General features: G+C 53.5%; 1 protein-coding gene across 4 annotated transcripts in view; it reads right to left on the bottom strand.

The window, feature by feature from the left end:
* Nucleotides 1-182: 182 nt before the first annotated feature.
* Nucleotides 183-16,829, bottom strand: part of ZBTB46 (zinc finger and BTB domain containing 46) — a 51,601-nt gene continuing 34,954 nt past the window's right edge. For all 4 annotated transcript variants that reach the window (XM_019972027.2, XM_070801282.1, XM_070801283.1 and 1 more), the window contains 2 exons: nucleotides 5,297-5,472; nucleotides 183-3,360 (listed from right to left, as the gene is read on the bottom strand). In XM_019972027.2, coding sequence (XP_019827586.2) covers nucleotides 2,989-3,360; nucleotides 5,297-5,472 — 548 coding nt within the window. In that variant the 3' untranslated portion in view covers nucleotides 183-2,988. The remainder of the gene's footprint in view (nucleotides 3,361-5,296; nucleotides 5,473-16,829) is intronic.

The raw sequence follows: 16,829 nt of genomic DNA, 5'->3' as shown, positions 1-16,829 counted from the left end.
GTCTCCTGGGTGGGAAGGGACATGGAACTGGGACCCTGCCACAGGCAGGGGTAGCAGATGGGCAGAGAGGAGGCCAGTAGCCAGGCCACAAAGGGCTGTGGGGTGGGGCGCCCTCTGGCCACCTCTACCCAGGGCAAGGCCGGAGGAGGGGACGCTGTCTGTAACACACACGAGGCGATGGCTCAAGCAGCAATTTCCCGATTTATTGAAAGTGATCGCTTTGCAAGAATATCTAACTAATCCCGTCACAGAGACGAGACCCACAGGGGTCCCAGAGCGCACCCAGCAGATAAGAAATCTCAAGACCACTAGGGAGGAGGTGCTGTTGGCATCGATGGCTCCAGGGAAACAGGCAACAGCCCTGATGTTCCACCGACCGATTACAAAAGACCCCCCACAAATGTGAAACACGTTTCCAATACAAACACAGGTTTATAGTCATTAATATAAAGTCGATATAATATAGATTATCCCCAGAAAAAAAATCAACAATCTTCAAACACTGCCCTTTTTTTGTCTGTTTTGTTTTTGTTGACAGGTTGAAAGCATGTTGAAAAAATAAATATTTAAGAAAAGCACACACACAGCGCCCTCACTACAAGGAGTTCTAAAAAGGGCCGGGTACAAAACACAATATAGGATCTAAAAATAAAAACACCATTAAGTATGGCTTTCTTAAGAGTTGCACATGTCACAGAATGAGCGAAAATAAGATTATCTTTCATATAATATTGCAAAAAGTTCCAGTTTTTGCATTTTCTCAAGAGTTCTTTTTTCTAAAAAGGAAGATGTGCAAAGTTGGAAGCAGTAGCTGTGTCCTTTCAATCGAGGTCCCTATCCAGTCCTGGCAGTGTTGTGACTGTTCCCAAACCCAGAGTCCAAACATACAACCCCGTCAGGATCCAGAGCTTGATGCAAAATCTTGGTTCTCCGCCCCTCCCCTACCCCAAAGAACGAGCCGCCTGATGGCCCACCTTCCGCGTTGGTGATGCAGACGCCGAACACAGACGCATACACGGGAAGGTACAAAAATGTGAGATGTGATCTACACGCTTTCCGCTTCATAAAAAAATATTTATTAGTTTAAACATTGCTTTGGAAAAAAAAAAAAGACCACGATTAAAAAAAAAAAAAATCTTCATTACATGTCTTTCCCTTCATGTTTGCCTCCATCTCTGAAATCCAGCTTACACGAGAATTAACACGGGCTCAGGGGCGGGAGGTGAATTTCCCAGTGAAGTATCGTTTTGAGGGAGAAAACACCCCTGTGGCACCGAGGGCCCCGGAGGGGTCAGCCAGGGTGGTCCAGAGTGGGAGTGGGCAGGCCCTGAGAGTGGCGCAGAGGTGGCCCTGTACAAAACCCAGAGATGCTTGGTAGCAAAGGTCTGGTTTCCAAATGCATCTGATAGAAAGTAAGTCTTGTTTATAAAAGGGTTTAGAAAGTGGGGGAAAGGTCCACAATGGGGAGCCCCGCTGAGTGGCTCAGACAGGCCCCACTATGAAAGGCAGAAGGGGGCGCGGGCTCCAGAGCCCCCTCACCCTGGGCTCCTGCCCCCGCCGGCCGGCCCTTCCCTCAAGGATGCCGACAGCTGAGGATGGGAGCAGTCCTCTTCTGAGAAAAACATGGCTGATGGTGTTTAAAACAAAACAAAACATGAAGCTGTGACTTCTCCCCTGGGCAGGGATTCAAGGACAGCACCATCCAGGTGCCTGCAGCCAGCCCTGACTGCCCCCCGCCACCCCTACAGCAGCCACCTGGGAGGGGTTGGTGGAATTTGCCTTTCTCCATCGAGAAAGAGGAGCGGGAACCCGGCAGGAACACAGGGAAGCCATGCAGTGCAGGCTAAGGGAAGAGAGAAAACCCAGTCCAGCTCTCCTCCAGCCCCAGCTCAGCACCTCAGGGCCCTGACTTGGGGTCCCTCGGGGGCTCCTGAGAGAGGTGGGTGCAGAGGACGGAATGCATGTGTCACGAGCCTTAAGGAAGACAGGCTGGTGCTGGACTGGCAGCCTGATGGGGACGGGCAGCAGGCAGCGTCCTCACGGCACGAGGTGGGACCCCAGCCCCTTAGAAAAGAGAGAGGAGGGTGGATGAGTTCGTTTACAAGACGGCGAGGCTCGGGAAGAAGCCAAAGGAAAGACAACTCTGAAGATAATGCCAAACAAAACCATTTCACGTGCCGGCCTCAGTTCCCTTAGCGACTCACGGAACTGGGGCCCAGAGCACCTGGGGAGTGGGGTGGCCCCCGCGGGCGGCATGAGCAGCACGGGCGTCAGGGACACCCTCCGGCGTTAGCAGCAAGGAAGGCAAGCCGCCCGGGAGGGTCAGCAGGAGTGGCCTAGGCGCAGCAGGACGGCGGGGCTGAGGGGCAGGCCGGCCCGGCCCTCAGAGAAGTGCACACGGAGAAAGAGGAGGCGCCTGCAGTGGGAGCACCTGGGCCTGTCCGCCCAGCTGCCTCCGTGGGGAGATAGCACCTGGGCGCCCTGGCCGAGGTCGGCAGCTGCTGTATGTTGAGCACCAAAGCCCAGAAGGGGGAGGGCCGCAGGCCTTTGTGGACGCCCGACCTGGATCCCACAGGCTGCCACCGCAGGCACAGCCCTCGAGCCGCCAGCAGTCCCTCTGCAGCTGACAAGGGGTTGGGGGGACTCAGCCCTGGATGGCCGGGGTCAGTGGAACTCTCCTAACAGCCCCGGGACCCAGGCCTCAGGGACACAAAGGAGGCCCTGGCCAGCACTGGCCCCTTCCTGGCCGCCAGCCTCCTGGGCTCCCCTGAGGCCCGCCATGTGCCCCAGGTTGGGGAGATGCTGAGGGCTCTCTCAAGGCTCAAACCCACTCTGCGCCTCCACCCTGTGTGTGACCCCAGCCCCGCTAGCTGGGGCAGCGGCCGCCTCAGAGCCCCAGGTTGCTCTCCACGAGGGGTTGGGGGCAGCAGGAGAAGGGGCCCGGGGCACACACAGGTGAGGGTGGCCGCAGCCCATTGCTCGCCTGGCCTAGGAGATCCAGGCGAAGTCCTTGTCCGCGCCCCCCGTGGGGCTGTGGGGCCCCCGTGGCGAGTCGTCGTCCTCCTTGTCCCCCAGCAGCGTGTCCTCGGGGGCTAGGCCCACGTCATCCTCGTCCTCGCCCAGCTCCTCCTCGCCCTCACCGCGTGGGTCCTCAGGGTCCTCCAGGTATGGCCCGTCGCCTGCGAACAGCTCAGGGGAGCCCTCTGCGCCGCCACCATCCAGGGACCCGGCCCCGCCGCCACCTGCGCAGTCGGCACACACGCCATGGCGCCGCGAGCCGTGCTTGATGCCCACGCTGGCGGCCGACATGAACACACGGCTGCACAGCTTGCACACGTACTTCTTGTCCTTGCTGTGCACCTGCGGGGGCACGGCTGTCAGTGTGGGGGCGGTCAGTGCCGGGGGATGACAGTCAGTGTGGGAGGACAGAGGTCAGTGAGGGGGGATGGTGGTCAGTGGCGGGGGCTGGCAGTCAGTGCAGGGGGAGACGGATGACTGGGGGGCCCAGAGGGTGAGGTCTGAGTGAGGGGTGGAGACTCGATCCACTAGGCTGCTCACACCCCTAACCCTGGACAGGGGTTGAGGCACAAAGCCAGGACATACAGAGTTGCAGGTGCCACCAAAACTTGTTTCCATTCAGAGGTGTGCTGGGCACCAGGCTGGTCGTGTCCCCCAGCAGGACTGGCCCCAGGCCCAGATCTCACTGGAGGTCGTGCTGCTCCCCACACGTTCCAGCAAAAATGGCAGAGGAGTCACCTCCGCCACACCCCAGCTTTTGCCCCACAAGGGGATGGATGGGACTCTGGTGGCCCCCAGTGGCTGCGGCATGGGGGTATGGTTGATGGCAGTCTTGGGACAGCAGTGACCAGGGGTGACTCGACCACCTGACTTCTGGGACGTCGTCAGGACAGCCCAGAGCTGGGCTGAGTGCCGACCCACAGGGCAGGCAGGGCTAGGGGCTCCGAGGGGAACAGGGAAGCCTTTCTGAATTCTCCGACCGACAGGCCTACGGAGGTTTCCCTTGAGTGCCTGGCCGAGTGCCCTGGACTTCTCAGCTCAGGGGTCCCGCAGACCACCTTGAAGATCTGCCCTACTGTGCTCTTACACTAAACCTCAACCACAAGGACCGAGGACTGCTGCCAGCCAGCCTGGGCAGGCAGGAGGCCGGACGCGGCCTGAAATGGATGTCAGGAGGAACTGGGCCTCCTCACAGAATCTGATTTCAGCACAGAGCCTCAGATCATTAGGTCAGGGGCTCTTCCTGCTTCTTATCATTTGCTACATTTTAAATCTAGGACTTATGCAACCCTCTCCCAACCAGAGAGCTAAGACTTCAGTCTGGTCACAACAGGGTTGGGCGGTGCGGGCAGCTCCTGGGGAGTTGTGGGAGCTGGTCCACCAGCACCAGATGGCCAGACACTTGTCTGAATGGATGCATGGATGGGCAAGGAAGGATGCGGGTGCTATGACGGTGGGCTTGGACTCACTCCCTCCCTCGGCTTACTCTGTCAGGGTCATGCCTGAGATCTCACCTTGGCCTCCCTGGATGGTCAGCCCTGTGCCAGGATGCACCTGGGCCCCTCACCGCAGAGATGTGGCCCCTTTATGCCTCCTGGTGGCTTGCTCTGCTGGCCAGCCCATGCAGCCCTGAGGTGCCTTCATTCACACCACCCAACGTTCTCTCCTGCCCCCAGCCCCCAGCTGCCTGACCTCCCTGTTTTCTCACCCACCCAAGGGTTCCTTGCCCGCTTTTTGTTGACTCTGCCTCGCAGTTTCAAGCATGACCTTCTCTATCACTTCCTGGCCAAGCAAATACATCCACACAGCACCTGCTCCAGAGCTACGAGCCAGGCTGTCAGACCTTCCAGGGGCCGTAGGGTCCCATGGCGACTGCAGAGCAGGAGTGAGAGGGGCACGGAGGAAGTGGCTGTGTGGCAGGAGCCCCAGGCCGGGGGCAGGGTCCTGGCAGGGAAGGAGGCGCCCGCAGAAGTGGAGCTAGGGCAGAGGCAGTCTCAAGGGAAACTTGACGGGTGGGGCCGGGGCGATGTGTCCATCTGCCTTCTGCATCTGGGGCTGGGGGCAGAGCCGGTCAGGAGGGATGTGGGGGTCCCTGCTGTCCTGGTCTTTCCCACCGCAGAGTGGACCCCACTTCAGGGCTTCCCTTGGCACCCTGACACCCCACATCCCCATCCTGCCTGGACAAAGCATAGCCCTGGACCGACCCCTGCTGACCCCACACTGACCCCGTGATGACCCCACACCTCCCTGGCGTGGCCCCGCCCCCAGCGCCGCTCACCAGCGTGTGCCGCTTCATGTGCTCGCGCCTAGTGAACTTCTTCCCGCAGATCTCGCAGGGGTAGGGCCGCTCGCCTGTGTGCGAGCGCATGTGCCGCTTGAGGATGCACTGGTGCATGGCCGAGAAGCTGCAGTAGGGGCAGCGGAACTTCTTCCTGATGACCGTGAACTCGTTCACTGCAAGACAGACAAGACAGACGGCTGCCGGTCAGCCCCAAGCCCCTCCCAGTCCGCCCGCCAGGCCTGGGCCCGGGCCAGAGGGGGCTGTGCCCATGCTCTGAGAAAGTGTGCTTCTTAGATCAGCCGGTACCTCCCACATCAGCCCTGAAACACACGAGTCCACACGCGCGGCATCAACAGACCCATCTCCACATGGTCCACACCTCCACATGGCCACAACAGGGTATACGGGTGCTGCCTGGTGGACGCAGCCTAGCGAGAGGCTGCCAGCCCCCGACACACAGCCAGCAGCCGGCCCCACTTCCCCTCCTCATGCTTCAGGGAGTGACACTGTGGGCCCTAGGCTGGGGCCACATTCTGGGCGGCTCATGGGGGATAGTCCCACTGTGTGAGGCCCACCAGGCACTAGGGAAGCTCATCCTGAGTGACACCCCCTGTGCTGGGCAGTCGCAGACACCACAGTCACCTCCCTGAGCCAAGGGGCACCCCGTACCCAGACCCATGGCTCCTGGGTCGGTCACCCGAGCTCACCAGGGTTGCTGGGAGGCCCTCCCAAGTCCTTGGTGGCACTTCCTCTCAGGAGGGGAGCCCAGGATGGACATCAGTCTCAGGTGTCTGGAATAAGCCCCCTGGCCCTCAAGCCACCCACAACACTCATCCACTGCACCCCAGCACCAGCACGCAAGGGACAGACCAAGGGTCCTGACCATCAGGCCAAAGGCAGGCAGGTGGAATGAATACCAGCAGCAGCAGGACCCCTTGTCAGACCCTGCCAAATACCCGCACCCAGCAGGGCCCAGCCATGATCACGGCTGCTCCTGGAGGCACCAGAGGGAAGCAGACGAGAAGCCAGTGGCCACAGCATGACACAGCTAGCAGGGCGAGGAGAAGCTGGGGAAACTACGGTGACTGAAGCTGGCCTCTCTCGCCCAAGAGAGTCGGCCAGGCTGCTGGACACGTGACAGGACGGCTCCATCCAGCCCAGTTTCCCCAATCCCAGGCCACCTAGCATATCACACGGATCAGAGCCCTTGCCGCCATCTCCATGAGGGGTGCCCCAAGCCACCCATCCATTCTGCTTCTCAGGCCCTGGCCCCAGGTGGGTCGCCACAGAAATGACGCCCAGGGGATGGTGCAGGACGGCAACACCGAGTCCAGAGGCCCTGGACACGCCTATGTCTCCACGAGCATAGGGAAGTGGATGTTGGCCCTGAAACACCCTGAAACACACCAGGCCCTGAAACACACCAGGCAACAGGGAGCAGGACATTTTATTTTGTTTCTTAAACAAGCTGTTACTTTTCTGACAAAGGTCCATATAGTCTAAGCTATGGTTTTTCCAGTAGTCACGTATGGATGTGAGAGATGGACCATAAAGGCCGAGCATAGAAGAACTGATGCTTTCAAACTGTAGTGTTGGAGAAGACTTGAGAGTTCCTTGGACTGCAAGGAGACCAAACCAGTCAATCCTAAAGGAAATCAATCCTGAATACTCATTAGAAGGACTGATGCTGAAGCTGAAGCTCCAATACTTTGGCCACCTGATGCGAAGAGCCAACTCATTGGAAAAGACCCTGATGCTGGGAAAGATTGAAGGCAGGAGGAAAAGGGGACGACAGAGAATGAGATGGTTGGATGGCACTGCCGATTCAATGGACATGAGTTTGAACAAGCTCCGGGAGATGGTGGAGGACAGGGAAGCCTGGCGTGCTGCAGTCCATGGGGTTGCAGAATCGGACACGACTGAGCGACTGAACAACAACAAAAATCAAGCCATAGATTTTCTCCTGAGACATCTTAAAGGGCATCTAAATAATCAAGCAGCCAGATGCCTTTATTTCCCAGAACACGGTCAGTGAGACTGTCCGCAGGGCCTGCTGGGAGCCTGGCTGACCTCATGGACCCGCACTCTCCCTCTGTCATCTCCCGCACCCCATGGAGTCAGACACCAGGGACACACTGCCCAGGATGACCCCTGTCCATGCACAGGCCGACAGCTTCACCAGGGGAGGCCATCACAGCCCCAAGATGGGCTGTGTGGACGTCATCACAGCTCAGAATCCATGCCACCCCCGGGCTCGCCGCCTGCCCATGTCTGTACACATAGAGGGGCTCCACTGTCCACCAAACCTGGGCATGGCCACCAGGCCTCTCTCAGCATCCAAGCCCGTGCTAAAAAGTAAGGCATTTTCTCACGTCTAGAAACTTCCGACATGTGTGTGGCTGGTAGCTAGGGTGGACGGGAAGGTGCCGGGAGGGAAGTGGGTGAGACCAGGCGGTGAGAGGCGTGAACAGTCACCATTCACTGTCCCTTCACACAGGGGGCCACAATAACATCTGTGAACTACATTTTCACGGTATGATTCTTAACTGTAGGTTCTTAAGTGTGCGGCTACATCACTATTTATTCAACAAACATGGAAGTTGTTTCTATTTTTTTTACCCTTGCAAACAGTGCCTCAATAAGATGCCTACTAGAGAACCTTTGCCCCTGGAGAGAAATCCTGAGAAGCGGCTGCGCCTGCTGTCAGGCCCTGTGTGCACCAGGGGCCAAGGCCATGGTCCATACTGGCTCAGAGGGCCAAGGCTACTCTCTGTACACGCGACACAGACCGTGGTTACCACTGTTAGCAGTACTGCTCCCGGCAAAGCTGTAGGCCCGGGTCTCAGACGCAGGCACAACCAGAGCATTCGGCAGCTCTTGGACCCTAGAGGAAGCAGCCCTTCCTGAGCAGGGCTCCAGCCCCACACGGAGGGCCATTGGACAGGTGGGTCCAGGTGAGGGTCCAAGATAGGACAGAGGGGAGGGCACCCAGCCTGGCACATCTGGACAGGCCACACCTGGCAGCTCCCAAGGAGGAAAACCTCCCACTCCATGTCTCTCTTCCCATCTGAGCACCAGGCCCAGCCTAACCCACCCCTCGATGAGGCAGTAGCAACAAAGCCACCCACATGGGCCTCTGGGCTATTTGGTGCCCAGCACCAAACCAGTTTGCACATTGCATGGAACACAGCAAGTGGGCTACCTGCTCTGAGATGGAAAAGGAGCGCGAGGAGACAGTTTTTAGGTTGTTTTATTTCAAATAACCTTTCTGAGTTATTTTAGACTTTCTATTCTGCTTCTATAAACATAAAAATGAAAATTTGAGTTATTCATTCTAGCTTGCATTTAACAATCCAGACCTACATGTTAGAAAAAATACTTATCTCTGTACACAAGTGCTGTATTTTTCCCCTAGAAAAACAATTTAGTTGCACAAACATGTGACCCCCATCCCCAGGCACACTGAACCTACCCACGATGATGCATTTTGTGGTTTCTTAACCTATTAGTTGCCTGCTAATATAAATGTCAACAATCTGGGCATCTTAAAGCATCAGACACCTGTTGTTTCTATCTTGGAGGACAGATGCCTGAGGTCAAGGTGTTGCTGGGCTGCACTCCCTCCCAAGGCTCCAGGGGAGGGTCCTTCCTGCCTCTTCCAGCTTCTGGGGCTCCAGGAGTTCTCTGGGCTTGCAGCACCTCCCTCCCCGTCTCTGCTTCCATCTTCTTGTAGCAGCTCCTCTGTGTCTGTCTCCTCATCTGTCTCTTATAAGGACACTGGTCACTGGATTTAGGACCAACTGGATATTCCACGGAGAGCTTATCTTAAAATCCTTAATTAAGTCTGGAAGACCTTTTCCCAAATAGGGTCACATTCACAGATCCCAGGAATTAGGACACGCACGTGTCTTTGTGGGGGGCACCATGAAACCCACTACTTTCATGAACACTGCTGAGAAAAATGTTCATTGACTGCTGTAATTAAAATAACTGTACAGGAAAGAAGCTAACACTTTTGTAACTTGTAGTTTACAGCCTATATATCTTAGAACACCTTTATACATCATGGAGTTTGATTCTCATAAATACCAATAAAGTCTTAAAAATGCAAACAGTGAAAACGTAATTGAAATAAATGAAAAAACACAGATAGCATCAAATTGAAACAGACACTCGCTACCAATCCACCCTGAAAACAGAGCCCTTTTGCCTGGAATTAAGTGGACAAGGCGAATGGCAAGCTTGAAAATGAGGAAGCGAGGTCAGAACTTGGCACCAGATTATCTAAAGTATGAAGTTCAATAACACGGGGCTACAGTTTTGCAGAAATGTATCTACAAAAGTACCACTCAGTGAAGCAGTGTTAGAGGAAGCCACGTCTCCGCTCAGCCCTGCAGAGAATCAGACTTGCGGTAAACTCACTGACCAGGAAACATTCCAGAACCATTTCAGATATCGAACTCGCGCCCCCTGCATTGGAAGTGCAGAGTCTTAACCACTGCACCACCAGGGAAGTGCCCAGATCCACATATTGAGAACTCCACCCACCTCAGCTTCCCCATCACAGTCTGCTCAGACCCTCGTCCACGGCCTCTTTGCCTATCCCTCTTGCCTGCTGCCAGGCTGGGCATCTGCTCTCTCCTCTTCTGATCTCCAATGACTGTGTTAATCCCTCCCCCAATTTCTGTATTCTGCAGCATCTGGGGCCTGTGACTTGGCCGGGGCTGCCCTCCTCGTGAGGGAGGAATTTCAAGAGAAGGTAAATAAACTGCCCATGAGCACAGCTTTCATACCGACCACCCCAGAGCCACCCCCGTTCTCCTCTACCAGCTCTCAAATTTGGGTCATGGTCCCCTCCATGATCACCCCATGGCCAGACCAGGGATGGCTCTATGTCCCAGCATTGCCGATTTGGTTCAGAGCAGCCAGTCTAAGCCTGCTCCCTCCACCCACCGACGGCCCTGGGGCATCCTAAAATGCTCTGTTTGATATACTGTTTTTTCAGGAAATTTGCCCATTTCCTCCAACTTGTCAAATGTATTAGCACAAAATTGTTCACGATGTTCCCTTATTATCATTCTAACATCTTTAGTACCTTAGTAATGCTTTTTTTATACCTATTATTGACAATCAGCTTTCCTCTCTTCTTACTGATCACCGTGATAGGAGTTTGTTTTACTAATCTTTCAATGTATTGGTGTTTGGATTGGTTCATTTTTCTGTTGTCCATCTGCTTTTTATTTCATTGACATCTGCTCTCTGTTTCACTCCCTCTGCTTTCTGTGGGTTTAATTTTCTATTCTTTTCTCCCTCCTGACTTCTCAAATTAAACTTACTTTATTTTCTAATAAGTGCAAGAGCTATAAATTTCCCTTAAATAGGACTTTAGATGTAACCTACACGTTTTGATGTATCATATTTTCATTATCATTCAGTTCAAAATATTTTGTAATTTCCATTGTGACTTACTCTAGTATCTTTCTGCTGCTGATTTTTAAAATTTAACTTCACTGAGATTAGAGCACACACTCTGTATGAGTTCACTGTTTAACATTTGCTTAGATTTCCATTACATTCCTGCTTGGTCTATTTGTAAATGTTTCCTGTGCACTTGGAAAGTTTATGCACTTGTTTGGTGTGATGTATGACTTGGTTGACCATGTTGTTACAAGCCAATACTTCTCTGAACAAAGATGCAAAACTCCTGAACAAAATAGCAAGCTGAGTCCAACATATAGGAAAAGAGCAGCATCTTGTGACTCAGTGGGTTTATTCCAGGTTAATATTTGAAAATTGTGTTCAAATCTTCTCCATCCTTGCTGATATTCTGTCTGCTGATCTATCAATTACCGAGGAAATCTGTTAAAAATCCCCGCTCTAACTGTGGACTTCTTTCTTCCTCCTTTCAAAGCTGTCAGCTTTCACTCCATATATCTAAAACCCCAACCTGTACATCCAATATTCGCATTTCCCTCTGAACTGACTCTCTTGTCCTGTGTAGCAGCCTCTGGAGCAGCACCCTTCCGCATTTCACTTTGCTTGATACAGATAAACCTTTTTAGGCTGGTGTTTCCTTGGTTTCTCTTTTTTATCTTTTTGTTGTTGTTCAGTCACTCAGTTGTGTTCAACTCTTTGCAATGCCAGGGACTGCAGCAAGCCAGGCTCCTCTGTCCTCTCTATCTCCTGGAGTTTGCTCAAACTCATGTCCATTGAGTTGGTGATGCCATTCAACCATCTCATCCTGTCTCCCCCTTCTCCTCCTGCCCTCAATCTTTTCCAGCATCAGGGTCTTTTCCAATGAATCGGCTCTTCACATCAGATGGCCAAAGGATTGGCGCTTCAGCTTCAGTATCAGTCCTTCCAATGAATATTCAGGGCTAACTTCCTTTAGGATTGACTGGTCTGATCTCCTTGCAGTCCAAGGGACTCTCAGGAGTCTCATCCAGCACCACAATTCAAAAGCATCAATTCTTCGGTGCTCAGCCTTCTTTAAATTCTTTGCTTTAAACCTTTCTGTGTTCTTATCTGTAACACATGTTATCTACAAACAACAGATTTTCTTTGAAAAGCAGGCTGGTAATCCTTTCTTTTTCCCGTAGTGTTCAATATGTTGGTAATAACAGGACTATTGGTGTATCTGGGTGCTGTTTGCATCTTGCTACGTATGTTCGATTTGTCCTTTTATGCTTTTTGTTGCTTTAACCTTCCCTGCTTACCATTTTTTGAAATCAATCAAGTACTATTCCACTTTTCTCTTCATAAGTCTTTGAGCTTTACACGATGATTTTTGTCAGTGTTTGTTGAGACTTCGTAGAGAAGGCGAGACTCATTCAGACCCCACAGTTGCCCACCCTCCCACCATTTGAGCTGTTCATGCCACGTGTTACTCTGCTACTTGAGTCAAAAATCCCACAAAGAGCCATAAACTTTGCTTTAAATGCTCACAGTCTTTCTACAGAGGCTGTTCTCCAGTCTTTCCTGTTGGGTGACAGTGCAGCCCCTGCTTTCTGTTTCTCTGGCAGACGTTGTCTTCATGTGGCCCTGGTCTGTGAGGGGTACATCTGCTGGCTATAGGATTCTGGTCTCGGAGTTTCTGCAGCGCCCTAGAGACTAGTGGCATTGTTTCTGTTGCAAAGTCAGACATCAGTCTTGATGTTGTTCCTTTTAATGTTCTCGTTTCTCAGGCTGCTTCCAAGGTTTCTATTTTTGTCTTTGGTTTTCAATAGTATGACAGCAGCGTGCCCAGTTTGGGTGTTTGGTGGTTGTTTTATTTTGGTGTCGTTCTGCTTTGGTTCCCTGAGCTTCCTGAATCTGTGGAAGGATGTCTTCCATCATCAGTTTGGGAACATTCTCTGTTGTCTCTCCTGACACTGCTCCACTCTGTTTTCTCTCCTCTGGGCCCCAGTGCACATGCACTGGACATTCTCACTGTTCCTCAGTGTGTCTTTGCTTGTCCCCATGCTTTTTCCCCAAGTTTAAGCTGGATCCTGTCCATCACTATCTTCCAGTCCCGTGCCCTGTCTCGGGTGGTACTGACTGCTCTACACTACTCACGCATCCTCAACCTTACACTTTGTATTTTCAGTTCCAGCAGATTCACTGGATTCTTTTCTACAGATTTTTCTGTCCCTCAAGGACCGCAGCCTTCAAGTCCCACCTGCCCTGATGACTCCCCAGGATGTGTGTGTGTGTGTGTGTGTGTGTGTGTGTGTGTGTCTATGTGTGGCTCTGCCATCACCACTGGCCACCTGGACCCAATGCCAGGCTGCCTGCATCAGAGAGGCCCATACCCAGGTCCACCCCCATGTACCAAATGCCTGTTCCAGTCTGGCAGCCTCAAAACCCATCGTCCACAGGTGTCCATCTCTTGGGGCTCCTTATCTGACTTCAGGGTGGAGCCCTAGGCAAGTCCACCCAGGCTGTGAAAGTGCTCCTGGCCATACAATGAGCCAAAAGGACACCCCGGTCATCCTGGCTAGGCCGGTAGAGCCTGTGGAAACCTCAAGCCCCAGCTGGAATCACCTCCGGAGGGGCCAGTCCCTCAGCCCAGGCCTCTAGGTCCGGGGGTGTTGACCTAGGAGAGACAGATGAGTTATGGGCCATGAGGACGTGGCCGACTTGGGGAGACAGTAGCACAGAGGCGTGTACCTGCTCACCGGGTCCCCGACCAGCCACCACAGGATGACCATCACACTTCCAGAAAGGAAGCCTGAGCGGACATGCGAAAAATCCACATCAGCACAACACCAGCTCCTCCCACTGAAACATCCTGGTTTCAAATGCACAGAAATAGCATTTGATTTATTTCAAATTACAAAACATGTGCTTAAACTCTCCCTCCTTGAAGATTTTTTCTTCAGGGAAATACCGGAACCTAACAGACCTGTCTTTAAATAACTACCTGAGACATAGGAAGTGGGTCTCAGATGCCTGGTAACAGACACACAGCAGCCAGCACCGCAGCAAAATCCGCTTGAGACCAACCAGCACTGCTCAGGGCTTTTAACCCACTGCTGTAGGAGTCTGTACACTGGAGAAAATTGCCCCTTAGAAGCATTGTAATTTGAATATCAAAGCTGATTTAATGTCACAAATGTTGTAACTATTACTGCAAAGCCGACATCTGCATCACCCTGAGTGACACGGGGCCGAGGGGATTGTGGGGCAGAGGGTGGATGGAAAGCAGCCACGACCACATAGGCTCACCCAGGACATGCTGCATGTGGGTTCTGGGCACTGGGCCCATGGGGATGTGCCCAGTGGACAGGCATCTGGCCGGCAGCCCTCGCGTCTTACCTGGGCTGGGGAGGCGGCCGGCTCCCTGGGCTCCGTCTGGCCGGTCACCAGAGCGGGCATCCGGGGCTCTGAGTGCAGGAGGGCGAAGGGGCCGGAGGGAGGTGACTTGGGCTGGTGCCAGGTCCTGGGGACACAGGAAAGGAGTCTCACCCGCGTGAACGGACACCAGCTGGCAGGCCGTGGAGAGTTCGGGGAGTGTTGTCCTTGGCCATCCTGCAGTGAGCCACACGCTGCCATGTCATGAGGCCTGGGTCTCACTGGACGAGGTTTCTATCTGCTCACCACTCCCAAGCATCTGGGTCTCCGCATGTGCCTTGTCTGGGGGGTGGTCTGGCTACGACGGGGTATTCTATCCAGAAAGTCAGAACCCGCGGCAAGGATACACCACATGCCCAACATTGCCTGGAGCGAGGCTCTTCTAGAAAGTCCTTCTAGGTGTGTGAACCTAGCTATTTACCTATAAGGGTGGTAATACCTAAGTCAAATGCCCTTTCATACATAGGCGAGTGTTTAAGGTCCCATATTAAGCCAGACTCAAGTGAAGGTCCTTAATTCATGTAAATACCAGAAGGAAATATTCTTTAAACCACAGTCAGAACAAAACCCAGCTGCTTCCCTGACCGACACCAGGGGCAGTGCACGGAGAAATGTGGGCGGGGCGCCTGTGGCTGGCCGTCCAGGGTAGACCTCGCCTGCTGCCAACCCAGGTCTGCATTCTCTCCTGTAGGAGCACATCCTTCCATAGAGACAGGACAGCACCGCCACCGCTGTGAGGAGATAGACACTCGTGTGTTCCCAGTAGCCACGACGGCGACATGCACAGGACGTTGGGGTTTCTAGGAGGTTGGGGACGCATCGCCCTCGGGCCTCGGCCTCCAGTGACCAGAGCAGCTGCTTCATCTCCAGTTCGTTCCCGAGAAATAAAGGTTACTTGTGTTCTCATGGCATTTTTCAAAGTCCCTCCCGGATCAACACACACCCACAAACACAGCTCAGGAAACAGCACGTTTGGCACCACAGAGGTGCTTGCCATGGTTTCTATTCAGTGAACAGAGACTTTTAACCAATGGGATGTCAGCCTCCTACTGCAAACATAATAAAAGCAAAAAAAAAAAAAAAATCAACTTAAACTGAAGCAAAATGAAAAGTACACAAGTCCTCTCGCAGAGAAATCAGTTAAACAGTGGAGATCCACCAACGAAACCATCTGTGGAGCTTAACTGCCAAGCCAGATGTGATCAGGTCTGGGAGAACAACTGAACTCAGTTTTCTTGGAGGCTCCAGAACTGTCCAGAAAGGGCCTTCAGTCACTGCTAGGCATCGCCTGCAGATCTGATGGTTCTCTTAATTAAACATGTGCTGATACCACCCCTTCCTTCTGCAACACTGCGTGTCCAGCAGGCCACACTGACCACAGGGCTCCCCTCTGGAGACTGGGACGACCTGACAGGGCCCAGGAGTCCCACTCAGCACACCGCATACCATGGAGCCACCCTCGTCAGACACCATGATGAAGACGTGCCCTCCCCCAGCTGCTCCAGCCATGAGCTACGGCTGCTGGGATGTCAGCCCAACAAATCCCCCAACATCACAGAAGGCTTAGGCCCAGAAAAATCTCATTAACAAGCACCTCGAGGAGCCTGGGGGTTAGAGTCGGGAAAGAGACCCTACAGCCCCCTCATACCAGACCAGGAATGAGGGACTCCCAGCACCACGGCACAGGGCCCCATCTTCCTTCTGGGCCTCCCTGGATGAAGCATGGTGGCCTCTGTGTGTCTCTGCATTGCTATCAGTGGTGCCCAGTGTGAAGCCATGCTTCCCTTCCAATGTGTTTTTAGGTCCACAGTGCACACGCCATCCCATGCTGCCCATGGTGGTGGTCTCCGGGGGCTCAGGCCCGTGCTGGGTGGCACCCTGGAGGGACTCTCCATCTGAACAGGGGACAGGCCCATCCCTCCTGTGACCACATGGTTCAGCACAGAGGGGCTGCCCCCACCTCCTGGGGCCTCTGACACACGAGGTTCACACACCAACTAGGAGAACCCCAAAAAAGCCAGAACAAATGTACTGCCCTGCAGGGGATGCCCCCACCTCCCCACACCCTACCCCAAGCTGCTCCTGCCACGGCACCCACAAAGCTGCCAGCTATCCTTTCAGCTCCTGTGGACTTGCCAACTCTAAACCCCAGATGCTGCAAACGCCCTGGGACCACTTCCTCAACTACCGGTTTTTGCCAACACATTCAAGGTTTGACCTGAGCGGGGAAATGGACTGACGTTGGGGAGTGTTTGTCAGACTGACTTGGTTTATGCGTCCATGTTTTATATTCACAACAGCTGTATAAGTGACACTATTCCCATTTCTCAGATGCAAAGAAATGAGACCTAAACATATTTTCAAAAGTGTGTTCATCAGCCTTGGGGGATTCAGCCCTGGGTCTGACTTCACAGCCAGGTTCTTCGACAGCCCCAACAACTACCTTCCTCGGACTCTGGCAGGAGAAGCAATGAGAATGGGCACGCTGCTCTCCACATCGGTCTTTATTAGCCACAAGCAATTTCCATCACAGATACTCAGGATATTTTGGTGCCCGTGAAAGCAAAGTTGTGAAGATATTGTTTTTAAAATTAGAGTGAAAATTAAAGACACTCCACTGATGCCCAAAACCAGCTGCAGCTTTTCCTTTGCTTCTTTCAGTGGTGCTCAGGGACCACGCATGGCCCCGCCAGCCACA

The sequence above is a fragment of the Bos indicus genome, chromosome 13 (genome assembly GCF_029378745.1).
Source record: "Bos indicus isolate NIAB-ARS_2022 breed Sahiwal x Tharparkar chromosome 13, NIAB-ARS_B.indTharparkar_mat_pri_1.0, whole genome shotgun sequence".
Taxonomy (NCBI): domain Eukaryota; kingdom Metazoa; phylum Chordata; class Mammalia; order Artiodactyla; family Bovidae; genus Bos; species Bos indicus.
This window is presented reverse-complemented; position numbering and strand designations above follow the sequence as displayed.